The sequence below is a fragment of the Ranitomeya imitator genome, chromosome 1 (assembly GCF_032444005.1).
Source record: "Ranitomeya imitator isolate aRanImi1 chromosome 1, aRanImi1.pri, whole genome shotgun sequence".
NCBI lineage: Eukaryota > Metazoa > Chordata > Amphibia > Anura > Dendrobatidae > Ranitomeya > Ranitomeya imitator.
In genome coordinates, this window is record NC_091282.1 from 1,103,411,664 (window position 1) to 1,103,427,513 (window position 15,850).

The 15,850-nt window shown below is 44.9% G+C and overlaps 1 protein-coding gene across 6 annotated transcripts in view; it reads right to left on the minus strand.

Annotated features, from left to right (window-relative positions):
- Positions 1 to 15,850, minus strand: part of CENPU (centromere protein U) — a 226,321-nt gene that overhangs the window by 20,468 nt on the left and 190,003 nt on the right. For all 6 annotated transcript variants that reach the window (XM_069744313.1, XM_069744312.1, XM_069744311.1 and 3 more), the window contains one exon: positions 5,154 to 5,201. In XM_069744313.1, coding sequence (XP_069600414.1) covers positions 5,154 to 5,201 — 48 coding nt within the window. The remainder of the gene's footprint in view (positions 1 to 5,153; positions 5,202 to 15,850) is intronic.

The window sequence follows — 15,850 nt, forward strand, 5'->3', positions numbered from 1 at the left end:
GAGAGAGAGAGATGCTGAAGAGAGAGAGAGAGATGCTGAAGAGAGAGAGAGAGATGCTGAAGAGAGAGAGAGAGATGCTGAAGAGAGAGAGAGAGATGCTGAAGAGAGAGAGAGATGCTGAAGAGAGAGAGATGCTGAAGAGAGAGAGAGATGCTGAAGAGAGAGAGATGCTGAAGAGAGAGAGATGCTGAAGAGAGAGAGATGCTGAAGAGAGAGAGAGAGATGCTGAAGAGAGAGAGAGATGCTGAAGAGAGAGAGAGAGATGCTGAAGAGAGAGAGAGAGATATGCTGAAGAGAGAGAGAGAGATGCTGAAGAGAGAGAGAGAGATGCTGAAGAGAGAGAGAGAGATGCTGAAGAGAGAGAGAGAGAGATGCTGAAGAGAGAGAGAGATGCTGAAGAGAGAGAGAGATGCTGAAGAGAGAGAGAGATGCTGAAGAGAGAGAGAGATGCTGAAGAGAGAGAGAGATGCTGAAGAGAGAGAGAGATGCTGAAGAGAGAGAGAGATGCTGAAGAGAGAGAGAGATGCTGAAGAGAGAGAGAGATGCTGAAGAGAGAGAGATGCTGAAGAGAGAGAGAGATGCTGAAGAGAGAGAGAGATGCTGAAGAGAGAGAGAGATGCTGAAGAGAGAGAGAGATGCTGAAGAGAGAGAGAGATGCTGAAGAGAGAGAGATGCTGAAGAGAGAGAGAGATGCTGAAGAGAGAGAGAGATGCTGAAGAGAGAGAGAGATGCTGAAGAGAGAGAGATGCTGAAGAGAGAGAGAGATGCTGAAGAGAGAGATGCTGAAGAGAGAGAGATGCTGAAGAGAGAGAGATGCTGAAGAGAGAGAGAGATGCTGAAGAGAGAGAGAGATGCTGAAGAGAGAGAGAGAGAGATGCTGAAGAGAGAGAGAGAGAGATGCTGAAGAGAGAGAGAGAGATGCTGAAGAGAGAGAGAGAGATGCTGAAGAGAGAGAGAGATGCTGAAGAGAGAGAGAGAGAGATGCTGAAGAGAGAGAGAGAGATGCTGAAGAGAGAGAGAGAGATGCTGAAGAGAGAGAGAGAGATGCTGAAGAGAGAGAGAGAGAGATGCTGAAGAGAGAGAGAGATGCTGAAGAGAGAGAGAGATGCTGAAGAGAGAGAGAGATGCTGAAGAGAGAGAGATGCTGAAGAGAGAGAGAGATGCTGAAGAGAGAGAGAGATGCTGAAGAGAGAGAGAGATGCTGAAGAGAGAGAGAGATGCTGAAGAGAGAGAGAGAGAGATGCTGAAGAGAGAGAGAGAGATGCTGAAGAGAGAGAGAGAGATGCTGAAGAGAGAGAGAGAGATGCTGAAGAGAGAGAGAGAGAGATGCTGAAGAGAGAGAGAGATGCTGAAGAGAGAGAGAGATGCTGAAGAGAGAGAGAGAGATGCTGAAGAGAGAGAGAGATGCTGAAGAGAGAGAGAGATGCTGAAGAGAGAGAGAGATGCTGAAGAGAGAGAGAGATGCTGAAGAGAGAGAGAGAGATGCTGAAGAGAGAGAGAGATGCTGAAGAGAGAGAGAGAGATGCTGAAGAGAGAGAGAGAGATGCTGAAGAGAGAGAGAGATGCTGAAGAGAGAGAGAGAGATGCTGAAGAGAGAGAGAGATGCTGAAGAGAGAGAGAGATGCTGAAGAGAGAGAGATGCTGAAGAGAGAGAGATGCTGAAGAGAGAGAGAGATGCTGAAGAGAGAGAGAGATGCTGAAGAGAGAGAGAGATGCTGAAGAGAGAGAGATGCTGAAGAGAGAGAGATGCTGAAGAGAGAGAGAGATGCTGAAGAGAGAGAGAGATGCTGAAGAGAGAGAGAGATGCTGAAGAGAGAGAGATGCTGAAGAGAGAGAGATGCTGAAGAGAGAGAGAGAGAGATGCTGAAGAGAGAGATGCTGAAGAGAGAGATGCTGAAGAGAGAGATGCTGAAGAGAGAGAGAGATGCTGAAGAGAGAGAGAGATGCTGAAGAGAGAGAGAGATGCTGAAGAGAGAGAGAAGCTGAAGAGAGAGAGAGACGCTGAAGAGAGAGAGACGCTGAAGAGAGAGAGACGCTGAAGAGAGAGAGAGATGCTGAAGAGAGAGAGATGCTGAAGAGAGAGAGAGAGATGCTGAAGAGAGAGATGCTGAAGAGAGAGATGCTGAAGAGAGATGCTGAAGAGAGAGAGAGATGCTGAAGAGAGAGAGATGCTGAAGAGAGAGAGAGATGCTGAAGAGAGAGAGAGATGCTGAAGAGAGAGACGCTGAAGAGAGAGAGAGACGCTGAAGATCGAGAGAGACGCTGAAGAGAGAGAGACGCTCAAGATCGAGAGAGACGCTCAAGATCGAGAGAGACGCTCAAGATCGAGAGACGCTCAAGATCGAGAGAGACGCTCAAGATCGAGAGAGACGCTCAAGATCGAGAGAGACGCTCAAGATCGAGACGCTCAAGAAAGAGACGCTCAAGAAAGACGCTCAAGAAAGAGACGCTCAAGAAAGAGACGCTCAAGAAAGACGCTCAAGATCGAGACGCTCAAGAAAGAGACGCTCAAGAAAGACGCTCAAGAAAGACGCTCAAGAAAGACGCTCAAGAAAGACGCTCAAGAAAGACGCTCAACAAAGAGACGCTCAAGAAAGAGACGCTCAAGAAAGAGACGCTCAAGAAAGAGACGCTCAAGAAAGAGACGCTCAAGAAAGAGATGCTCAAGAAAGAGATGCTCAAGAAAGAGATGCTCAAGAAAGAGATGCTCAAGAAAGAGATGCTCAAGAAGGAGAGATGCTGAGGAATGAGAGAGATGCTGAAGAGAGAGATACAGTCATGGCCAAAAGTATTGACACCCCTGCAATTCTGTCAGATAATACTCATTTTCTTCCTGAAAATGATTGCAAACACAAATGATTTGGTATTATTATCTTCATTTAATTTGTCTTAAATGAAAAAACACAAAAAGATTTGTCCTAAAGCCTAATTGGAAATAATTCCACACCAAACCCAAAAAAGGGGGTGGACAAAAGTATTGGCACTGTTCGAAAAATCATGTGATGCTTCTCTAATTTGTGTAATTAACAGCACCTGTAACTTACCTGTGGCATCTAACAGGTGTTGGCAATAAGTAAATCACACTTGCAGCCAGTTGACATGGATTAAAGTTGACTCAACTGCTGTCCTGTGTCTTTGTGTGTACCACATTGAGCATGGAAAAAAGAAAAGACCAAAGAACTGTCTGAGGACTTGAGAAACCAAATTGTGAGGAAGCATGAGCAATCTCAAGGCTACAAGTCCATCTCCAAAGACCTGAATGTTCCTGTGTCTTCCGTGCACAGTGTCATCAAGAAGTTTAAAGCCCATGGCACTGTGGCTAACCTCCCTAGATGTAGACGGAAAAGAAAAATTGACAAGAGATTTCAACGCAAGATTGTGCGGATGTTGGATAAAGAACCTCGACTAACATGCAAACAAGTTCAAGCTGCCCTGCAGTCCGAGGGTAAGACAGTGTCAACCCGTACTATACGTCGGCATCTGAATGAAAAGGGACTGTATGGTAGGAGACCCAAGAAGACCCCACTTCTTACCCCGAGACATAAAAAAGCCAAGCTGGAGTTTGCCAAAACTTACCTGAAAAAGCCTAAAAAGTTTTGGAAGAATGTTCTCTGGTCAGATGAGACAAAAGTAGAGCTTTTTGGGCAAAGGTGTCAACATAGAGTTTACAGGAGAAAAAAAGAGGCATTCAAAGAAAAGAACACGGTCCCTACAGTCAAACATGGCGGAGGTTCCCTGATGTTTTGGGGTTGCTTTGCTGCCTTTGGCACTGGACTGCTTGACCGAGTGCATGGCATTATGAAGTCTGAAGACTACCGACAAATTTTGCAGCATAATGTAGGGCCCAGTGTGAGAAAGCTGGGTCTCCCTCAGAGGTCATGGGTCTTCCAGCAGGACAATGACCCAAAACACACTTCAAAAAGCACTAGAAAATGGTTTGAGAGAAAGCACTGGAGACTTTTAAGGTGGCCAGCAATGAGTCCAGACCTGAATCCCATAGAACACCTGTGGAGAGATCTAAAAATGGCAGTTTGGAGAAGGCACCCTTCAAATATCAGGGACCTGGAGCAGTTTGCCAAAGAAGAATGGTCTAAAATTCCAGCAGAGCAATGTAAGAAACTCATTGATGGTTACCGGAAGCGGTTGGTCGCAGTTATTTTGGCTAAAGGTTGTGCAACCAAGTATTAGGCTGAGGGTGCCAATACTTTTGTCTGGCCCATTTTTGGAGTTTTGTGTGAAATGATCAATGTTTTGCTTTTTGCTTCATTCTCTTTTGTATTTTTTTCATTTAAGACAAATTAAATGAAGATAATAATACCAAAGAATTTGTGATTGCAATCATTTTCAGGAAGAAAATGAGTATTATCTGACAGAATTGCAGAGGTGTCAATACTTTTGGCCATGACTGTAGATGCTGAAGAGAGAGAGACAGATATTTTTCAACTCCAAAGTTCCAGTCACCATTGATTTCTATAGGTTTCGGGTTCTGGTTAAAGTTCAGGTACAGTTCTGGAACCAAAACTAAACTTTGGACTAAAGTTTGGTCGAAACCTCGACTCCCATGGGTCTGCTCATCCCTAGTAATAAACTTATTGATCCGAGTGGCAGAACAGGGCACTTTAATTCCTGGTATAATGGAGCAGCAGTGCACATGCTCGACTGCTGCTCCATTTATTCCTTATGAGGTTGCCGATTGCTGCAGTCTGCTTTTACCGGCAGCCCCAGTGCGCTGCCGGTAATAAAAATGGCCTGTTCTGCCAATCAATGCAGGTTCCATTGGTCGGTCCCCCACTGATCAGTAAGTTATCACTGATCCTGGTTTATACTGAACAACCCCTTTAAAAAAAAAATCACCTTGTTGCGTAAGTCTGTGGAAATGTCTTTCTGGCATATTACGTATGATTTTACTGATATCATAAAAAATGCACAATAGCTAATAAAAACACAATGAAAAAGAGGAAAGGTCACAACATAGATGTTGTTATATTAACTGTGTGACAGCAGCAGTGCTTCCTACTACCTTACATAGAGTTATGAGAAGAAAGCAGTAATTTACAGTGTGTGGATTATTTTATCTGCATTTATACAGTATATGACAAAAATGGTGATGCATATTAACACAAGGAAACTGACTTTACAATTAATATATTTACCTTTGCATTTTTCCTTTTCAGATCTTTCAGGTTCTGGATCTGTGATATCTAGAGATAGGAAGGTTACATTTAGTTTTAATATAAAGATATCTGCAATAATATAAATAATAAATATAGGGGCCGGGCAATGACTGAGTGCAGTTCATGAATATCCATGGTCACCTGAGAATACAGGACTGGCAGCATAAGAAGGTGTTGCCTGCACCAATCAGGGTCATATGTGCATGGACGGTATCAGATAGGCAGTTTTTGTGAACGTTTTTTGAGCCTAAGTCAGGAGTGAATGTAAAACTGTTCTGTCTTCTCTCTTTGTATCTTGAATTCGGCTAAAAATCCCGCACATATGCATCCAGCATGTTACTATTGTATGCCCAGCTTAAGTACTGTCTGTATACACACATCAGTCAATACAAAGAAATCATAAAACATTCGTCAAACAGAAATGGAAGAGTTGGTTAATTTTATTTGCAAATTTGTGTCTTACTGATGAGTGGAAACAGCCAAGATTACCCTGAATGGCATATATTGTATAAAATTCAACTCTCCAGAATATCAGAAAATCTAAGCTTTTATTTTGCATTAACAAAGAATAAAACATCTTTAAAAAGATATTTCATATTTGCCTATGTGATCTAGATGCAATCCTTAGGCCGCTTTCACAAATTACATGTGTATTTCACGGCCTGTACTTGCATGCATGGACTAACCACACATCTCCTGACCTGAACTTGGCAGCCTCATACTCCCGTCAGCCTTGTAGGCCAGCAGACCACGGGCAAGTTTATGAATTGCGGTCCAGGTACAGACCGCACAGAACACAGATGTCTAAAACTGATCTGAGGCTCCATTCACACATCTGGGTGTCATGTTCTGTGATACATGGACCTGCCAACTTCTGATCAGGAGAGCAGCTGCTAATCTGTGCATTGCGGACTGTACTCAGTCCATGAGAAAGAGAACCGTGCGCATCACTATGAGGTCCATGACACAGGGACGGTGAATTGAATCTGGCCTTATTCATAGCATATGGGAACATTGGTACCACATTACAATAAATAACTTCCCCATGTCTAACTAATCATACCACAGAGCTAATAATAATAATAAAAAAACTATTATGTACTGGTGTGATAAAGCCCTTATGAGAACTATCAAGAAAGATATGCAAACCTACTCTACATTATGTTAAGTTATTAGCGACAAATCAAATCATTTTATTTATTTAAACCTGTGGGAAATCAACTGTTTTGAGGAAATACTATAGCAATTATTGGCTTTTTGTTCTCATCTATAACAGCTTTTTCTCGTGCAAAGTATCGGGGGCCACAGGACCATGGCTTAAAACTGGGTGCCACTAAGAGGTGAACACTAAGTACTGTAGAAGATCAGGAGAGCGAAACGGCCGTCGTCGTTGGGAACCACAGGTTCTCCCTGCTATGTCCTGCTTTTTTACTATGAAGCCTCAATAAAGGATGGACACTTTTTGCATGAATGGTGAGTGCTCGTATTCTTTCATATTTTGTTTCTGCAGAACTTTCACCTGTTTTCTACGAGCACCGCATTCTGTAGTGGCTTAATAGAACGCTGACTGGTCTGAGGGATTACAGCTGGTGGTGTGAGCTGATAGTAATCAAAAAGCAAGAAAACAGACGCACTAAGTACTTAAGTGTTTGCTCCTTGCACCAGTTATACCCCTCCTGCAGGCAGCCAGCGTTTCAGTTTGTAGTTAGAAATGCGACAAATAAAAAAACACATTTCAGAATAAACAGGCTAGTATAACATAACCAAAACAGAACCTTAGAAGGAAGACCCTCTTGTAGAGGACAGGCACAACTGTAGTAAAAGATACCATTCTGTGGGTGTGATGTTCTCCAACGGATGGTGATGGTGAGAGTAATAACTCATTGAGGAACACTTAACCTGAGATATGCAATAATGAAATTAGGCATATGGTTTTGCTTCCATAGATGAAACTGAGTCCTAAGGCTGGTATGCATTGTCAAAATTGAGATGGTGTCTGTGTCCCTGAAGAGACAACACTTGCTGTTGCAGGGTGTTGAATATTTCCGTTGGAACAACCTGACCTTAGTTGTGTCAAAGCACATGCTCAAAAATGCTAGACTTTGAGAAGGGGAGAGAGACAATATTGGATAGTTGATTATCCAACTGAAGTGGCTCAGGTCATCCAAAGCAAAGTGAAGGCTCTGCAGGTTGTCCACTCCACCCTGGACAGGGCTTTTATCATGAAGTTGTGCAGATAAGGAATGGCTACAACACCAAAATACCTGTCTTCAGTCAAGAAGCCAGGTCTTTCCCTCCCTGCTGCACATGCCACACAGCTGTCACTCAACTGTCTTCTCGGCGCCGGGCGCCACCTCCTCACTGCTGTTTTCAAATCATCCGGCGCCTGCGCTCTTTTGTCCTGCCTGGGGCAGGCGCAGTGAGCGCTGCCCGTCTGACCTCATATGCAGTCTCGCTGACTGCACCTGTGCGGCCGCCCTGCTTGTGAATCCCAGCCCTGCAGTGTCTTATGATTTATTCACATTGCGGGGCTGGGATTCACAAGCAGGGCGGCCGCACAGGCGCAGTCTGCAAGACTGCATAAGAGGTCAGACGGGCAGCGCTCACTGCGCCTGCCCCAGGCAGGACAAAAGAGCGCAGGCGCCGGATTATTTGAAAACAGCGCCGAGGAGGCGGCGCCTGGCGCCGAGAAGACAGTTGAGTGACAGCTGTGTGGCATGTGCAGCAGGGAGGGAAAGACCTGGCTTCTTGACTGAAGACAGGTATTTTGGAGAAATTACAAAACGCATTATTTCGGCATTTACAGCACCAATAACTAAAAGAGCCACCTTGTCAGAGTGCAGCATTACTGCTGCACAAGGTGGCTCTTTTAGTTTCTAAAGCCTGGGGGGGGGGGAGGGGGGGGGAGGGGTGACAGGTTCCCTTTAAGGTATGCTTACTTGAGGTCTATGGATAACAAATTCTCCCTGTTCCAGCAATGTGATTACTGTCAGAGTTTGCATCCAGACACGTTGAACCCTTACTTAGCAGTTGATCCAATTAAGATCCAAAACAGGGGTACACAGATATCATTTTTGGGAACAACAAGAGGATCTGAATAAATACTGTGGAAAACTTCTGACTACAGAATGGGCCCTTTCACCCACTCTTTTGACAAAGACAAGAATGCATGAAAGAAAGAGATGTCACGGTTTGAAGATATCAGATGTGTTGTGTGAAAGAATCTCTTTGGGGCTTGGAAGAAAATTCAACCTCAAAGCCTGTGGAAACCACCTTGAGTATTTTGCACAGAGAATCAGCCATCTCCGCATCCTGATCTGGTCAGGTTGTGGTCGCCCTTCACGCTGAGGTGCACTTATACTGCATTTACACTAGAACTTAATTGTGATCAAATGTTCTTAAAAATACTCGTTTTATGATTACTAGTGATGAGCGAATATACTCGTTACTCGAGATTTCCCAAGCACGCTCGGGTGACCTCCGAGTATTTTTTAGTGCTCGGAGATTTAGTTTTCCTCACCTCAGTTAAATAATTTACATCTGTTAGCCAGCTTGATTACATGTGGGGATTCCCTAGCAACCACGCAACCTCCACATGTATTATGCTGGCTAACAGATGTAAATCATTCAGCTGCGGTGATGAAAACTAAATCTCTGAGCACTAAAAAATACTCAGAGGACACCCGAGAGTGCTCGAGAAATCTCGAGAAACGAGTATATTCGCTCATCACTAATGATTATCCTTCCGTGTAAACAGGTTGCCGATCACCCGATGACAGAACTTAAAAACAAAAAAAAAAAACAGGACTTGCACTGTTGAAAACTATGGCAGTCTATGAGCATTGAGTGATCTAATACATGGTTTGCTTTGGTCCGCCTAAACAGACCCTTAGCTGAGGAAGACTGAGGTCTGATGGCAGGATAACCGGTGGGGCAAAGGAACGTCTCTTTTTCTGCTTTTGACTTTCATGTTTTTTGTAAATTGGGCTGGTGGTGTAATGAGCAGCAACGTGTTCTGGCTGTCTTCTGAGAGCTGGAACAGATGTACCGTACTTGTTTTGAAAAAGGCGAGTACAATTTTCGCCTGTCCCTGCCGAGATAATTTTATCCAGTCATTTACCAAATAGGAGAAAGCCTGTAAAAGGGTAGGGACATTCGGGACATTTTTTAAACCATACATTCGAGTCATAAAGTGCTAAGGATAGCCAAAGAGAGACGAGGAGCCAGAAAGCATCGGAAGTAGCATGGATATCAGCCTGCTTCAGAGATCTGTTGAGTTAGATCTACTAAATCCCGATATGAGGTGCCACACAGAATATCGCAATTTTGACTCAGCTGATGTGAACTTACTAATCTGGCAAATAGCAAACCAGTCTGACTTAGAGCTGAACCAGCCTCTTTAAAAGAAGATTTGGCAAACTATTCAATTTTCTGATTTTGCATGTCATAGATCTAAACTCCATCTGAAAAGAGGTAATGTCACATGTTTCACACGATGAAAAAATAGCAGGTCCACAACAAACAAAATTATTTTTCCAGTGTATCTTCCAGGAAGGAATACATAATGTCTAAATGTTTTGGTTTGAAGAAACTCCTGTCCAGATAGCTCTATTCCATTAAAAGTTATGGATTACGCAAAGTATGCCAAAAGGAAATGGTCTCCCAACAGGAAGAAAGGTCAGAGACAGTCACATTCAGAGTCTCCTTTATAGCTGTAATAAGGCTGTCGACCATGGAAGACAGCTTGGATGCCTGTTTCTCAACTAATTCCAATTGTGGAACCTCTCCCTCAGAAAAGTCATTCACTCCGGACAAAACATCTGAGTGATGTAGTGGAGGGTGCCTGGGGTCAGACCTCAGATGTTTTAAGGATCTGCCACAAGATCCTTCACAAACTAATGTTTCTTCAAAAGCCTTGGGACCTGGTGTAGCCTGTGGTGTTAAGCAACCCAGCATATCCAAAATCCATATAAACAACTTAGTGAGGTTGGATACCATTGATGTTAGTGAATGTGCCCCACTTTGGTTCTTGCTCCAGTGGAACCTGAGCAATGCAGACTGCATGAGGGGCTACACTGACCAGTTGTCTGGGGCCCATACAGTTACCACAAAGGGCTTTTGGCTGACGACAAGGAGATTTATTACTACTGTGGGGGTGTGCAAAACACAGTACTTTCGCCATTCCCTGCCTAGAGAAGTTGCCCTGGGCTATTGATATGGTGACACACCCAATACCTCATAAGGGCTAATACTGGCTAAGGCCGGTTTCACATTTGCGGTTGTGTCCGCAGCGTTTCTTCCGCAATTATCCGCATGCGTTGTGTATTTCTATCTCTAACATTAGGGACGCATGTGTCTGCGTTTGATTGCGTTTTGCCGCGTTTGACGACGCATGCGTCGTTTCGTCGTCTGCGGTTTGGCGCGGTAAACGCTACATGTAGTAATTTTAGAGGCGTCAATTTGCCACCTAGAAACATATGCGGTTGTTAGCGAATGGAATGCGGCAAAAAAAAGCATTGCTGTCTATGTGAACACATGCGGCCGCAAGCACATGCGTTTGTGAACGCATGCGTTGCACCACAGGAAAACATGTCTGGATACTGATTAGCCACCCCCACATACAAAGTGATAAAGGGAGGGAGTGGACATTTGCAAGACACTACTCAGCAGACAGAACCAGACCAGAAAGACGAAAGCACCTTTGAGGAAACAAGACTCTGAACAATGCGAATATATCCTAGCCAATACCTTTATTTTCTATTTTCCATCTCTACATGCCCTAATTTCTGCAATTTCTTTCTTTCTGCATGCATCAGAATCTCATCTTCTTCTGATGAGGAGCAACGTCCTGGGCATTCACAAGCCGAACATGTCAGTGAAGTCAGTACTCAACTCCTCAGACTGATAAGTATTCACTGTCACATCTACACATGTGACAATTTTTCTTCCCTTTTTTTAGAGCATTTCTTCCACTGCGGCAGAGGCTGAGCAGGAGCAGCGGGTTCACGGTCGGGTGGCAAGGCGGCAGCGTGTAAGTATACCTGGCTGACTGTTTATTGTATCCTCACTTTAGTATTCTTGAATCTTCCTTTCTTTACTTTCCTCTTTCTTTACATTTTTCTTCTGGACTCCTGTTTTATCATGACTCATTATTCATGCCATTTCCCTGCCTCTGTTTTCTTTCTTTTCCTTATGTTAATGTCTCCAACCTTAATGTCTTAATTTATTTTTTAGGTTCCAGAATGGGATGAGGACCTCATTGACAACGATATCCTCATCTCCCTGGTCCATGAGCTAGTCCCGTTGTGGGACACCCGGGTTCCGCAGCACTCGGACAACATGACGATCCGGCAGCTATGGAATGAGGTGGCCAAAGCGATGTGGGATGGCTGGGACAACGCCCCAACTAGGGTCCGAAATGCATTTTTAAGTATTGCAATGCAGTGTGATGCAGCAGAGACCTTGGCCGAGCTCACAAAACTGTGTGTGATGACAGAAACTCTCAGGAGTTTCGCTCATCACACACAGTTGTGTGAGCACGGCCAAAAGTCCATTGTCTAACCATTATTTTTCATTTTTTCAACAGTGCTCAAAGTCAAAACACGTTGGCGTTCCATGAAGGACCGCTTCAACAAGGACCTTCATCAAGATAGCAGTGTTCCTAGTGGTTCTGGAGCAAGGATCCGAAAATATAAATACCACCGCATTCTGGCATTAAGACCAGTCCTTGCCCAGAGAACGTAAGTATTTTTTCGGTGTATTAGGTTGTGTTGTATTGCCATAATCTGTATGTTTCTATTCCACAGGAGTTGGCGTTTTGTAAATGTTTGGTATTTTTTTTTCCATTTTCACAGCACATGGAGCAGCACTGTTGACCCAGGTTCTGGAGCGGTCCTTCACCAGACATCCACTCACCCGTCCCAGCCATCCAGCAGCGCTGCAGCAAGTGGGCCTGCCACACTAACTGGAGACCAGGAAGCTGGTCCATCAGGTGTTCCCCTTTCCCAGTCCTCTGCCCCTTTTTTGGGCGGCTCCTCCCGGTAGCGGCAGAGGGCCTCGGACAGGTCACGCATGCCCAAGTTTTTGCACTTGAGCTCAGTTTTTCACGATGGACTCAAGGCATTGGGTGACCGCCTGGATACTGCCATTAGCCATATGAATACACGTATCCAGGAGGTCACCAAAAGCCTTGAACAAGTAAAAGCCGACCTCCAGAGGCCAGCACATCATTTTTTTAATCAAACTGAACAGGGCATGTCGGAACACCTTACTCCTGATCTTCAGATTAGTGTCATACAGGCCTGCAATGCTGCTTACGTGCAGGCTATGCAGCAGAGTCGGTATTTTCAGCAGACAGTGGCGGCATATCCACCTGTGCCTTCACTGTCACGATTAACCTCAATGCCGACCTCTGCTGCATACCACTGCACGGCCACCTCCATTCCAAGCACTGCCGGACACCACTACTGCACCACCACCATGCCGAGTGCTGTAGGACAGCCCACCGCCACCACCATGACAAGTGCTGCTCCTGCTTGGACCTCCTCCACTGACACCACCATGCAGCAGCAGAACCCTGGCATGGCCTTCCGCTCCGCCACCACAATGCAGCAGGACCCTGGCATGGCCTTCCGCTCCGCCACCACGATGCAGCAGGAACCTGGCATGGCCTTCCCTCTGCCACCACGATGCAACAGGACCCTGGCATGGCCTTCCGTTCCGCCACTACGATGCAGCAGGACGCTGGCATGGCCTTCCAACCTCCTACCGCAACCATGCAGCAGCAGGACAAAGACACTGACAGTTCGGCCACTATGACCAGGCCGCAAGAAATGAGCCCGCCGAGGCTCTCCCGACCACAGCGCCGATCCCAAAAAGGGGAGAAAAAAAAACAGTGGACTATTTCTATTCCTCCCCCCTCACCTCCCAATGTGTCTGTAATGTCAGGTTTGTCTCACCCTTCCAGTGTGTCTCAGCCCTCTCATGCGTCAAGCCCCATCCCTGATCTGCCAGACCCCAGTAATTTAATTGCCCCTTCTCCTGCCATCCCTGCGTCGTCCGCTTTGTGTGTCTTTAGTATAGAGATATGAGGTGGGCCAAAAAATGTATACTTGCATTTTCTCCATAATCTCTTCCTTCTGCTTAGTCTGTGACTAGTGTTGCAGACTGAAGAGAAAATGGCGGCAATACAATGCAGAACTATACTCAACAGGTCATGTGTCCAAAAACTCCTTAGTTATGACACCTGACCTGATGAGTAGAGAACTGCCTTGTATAACCTCCATTTTCTCTTTTGTGTACGTAATCTATTTCACACAAAGTGAAGGGACGATGGCGGTCATACAAGGCATATCTATGCTCACCTGGACATGTGTCAGAAATAGTGAATTCATGAGGCTGTTATATGTGCATCATGAATTCATTATTTCTGACACCTGACATGATGAGTATAGATCTGTTTTGTATTAAACAGCCATCGTCTCTTCAGTCTGCGTCCAATAGATACTGCAGAACAGAATCAGGACGCAATGACGTCAACAACCTTACCACAACCTAAGTGGTTTGTAGAGGAAATACATAGGAGACACGGTCAAGATACCAAAAAAATAAAGTTTATTGACAACAAATATTAGTAACATTTAAAACATAACTGGTGTAGACCAAAACCCAACAGGACATTTACACAATATTGTCCTGCCATGACACACGTCCAATATCAGAATAAAAAAAGGCAGCAAATTGGTCCCGCATGTGGCCAACTTCAGCAGTTGACCAAAGCGGGTGATGCTGGTAATCTGGCAATGGGTTTGCGACTGGTTCACCCAGTTCAATGTTGGGTTGCTCCTTAGCCATTATGCAATTGTGGAGAACCACACAGGCTTTGACCACCTCATCGACTGTCTCCATTTTTAGATTAATGGCTGTTGCAAGAATACCCCATTTTGAGACTACAATCCCAAAGGTACACTCTACTGTTCTTCGGGCCCTGGTCAGTCTGTAGTTAAAGATCCTTTTAGTGTGGTTTAAGTCCCGACTGGAATATGGCTTCAGTAGGTTTTCACACATCTGAAAGGCCTCATCCCCAACCATAACAAATGGCATTGGTGGACCTTGACTGTTGGGCAGAGGCCGGGGAAAATTAAAATTTTTGCCATACACACGTCGGCCCATATCCGAGTTCTTGAAAGTCTGGGAATTGTTGCCACGGCCAAAAGCTCCAATGTCCACGGCGATGAAGCGACAGTCCGCATCTGCTATTGCCATGAGCACAACAGAAAAGTATTTTTTATAGTTGAAGTACTCCGATCCTGTTCTGGCTGGTTTGATAATGCGGATATGCTATCTATCCACCGCACCCAAACAGTTGGGAAAATCACACACACTCCAGAATTTCTCTGCAATTCCCATCCACATGTCCTCGGTGGGTAGGGGTATAAGCTCATCCCGGAGAACATTCCACAAAGCTCGGCAGGTGTCTGCAACTATTCCGGACAGGGTGGAGATTCCAAGCCAGTATTGGAAGTGGAGGGATGATAAGCTCTCTCCGGTTGCCAGAAATCTGTAATTTAATAAATAAAAAATAATTTACAATCAATTCCATTTATGGTGTTGTTTTGCTAAAGACATAAAGGAAAATACAAAGAATCCATGTCAGACCAACCAAAATTATGACTGGCATTTGTTTAGAATTGTTCCATACCTTAATGTAACCAGCAGATGTTCCTCTGCTGGAATCGCTCTACGGAGCTGGGTGTCCTGTCTCCGGATAGCTCCTTGGACACGACTAAGCAAATCCCAAGAAGAGTCTTGCGACATCCTGGTATATTCCGGGAATTTGTCCGGGTTGGCATTAAGCTCGCCATATAGCATGTGAAAGGCTCCACGGCTCTCACGTAGTTCGATAATGGGGTGTCGCCAAAAACGCCTACGCCGTGCCCTTCTCCGTCTTTCGCGATTTCTGTCTTGCTCACAAGCAAACGCACAGGCAAGAAACAGCTTGATGCTTAAATCCAGGTTGAAATAAAAGCTATTCATGCGAAGATCCATCATGACACAGGATAGAGTAGCACATTGTTAAGATATCAGCAGTCCTAGGGTCTATATAAAGATATCCCATAATACACGCCCTCTGTAGTCCCATTGGCGGTGTCTGGTTATCTAGATTTTTCCCCTGTAACATTTTCCACCATGCGCACAAAAACCGCAAACGCATGACAAAACGCATGGAAAAGCGTGAAAACGCGGCATTTTATTAACCGTATGCGTTCCCGCATGAGTCTAAAAAAAACGCTGCGTTTGTACGTGTTTCTATGCGTTTTTTCCTGCACTTGCAGATGTGGATTAAACGCTGCGGATTCGAACACAAATGTGAAACTAGCCTAAACTCTACAGGAACGGCACAATGAGAGAGAAACAAGAGACAAGGAACAACTAATGGCAAATCCTAACTGGTCAGACAGACCAGCAGAGTCCATAAAAATGTTAGGCTACTGAAGCGAAGCCAAAAAAGAGTTGTTTGTAGCAGGGAGAAGCACATGAACACAGGCTTTAGGCACAAGGAGCAATCGTGACTCTTTGGAAATGTGCCTAGCCTGGAGATAACCGCACCTCCCCTACATGAGACCTACAAGTGCTTCTCACTAAATTAGAATATCATCAAAAAGTTAATTTCAGTT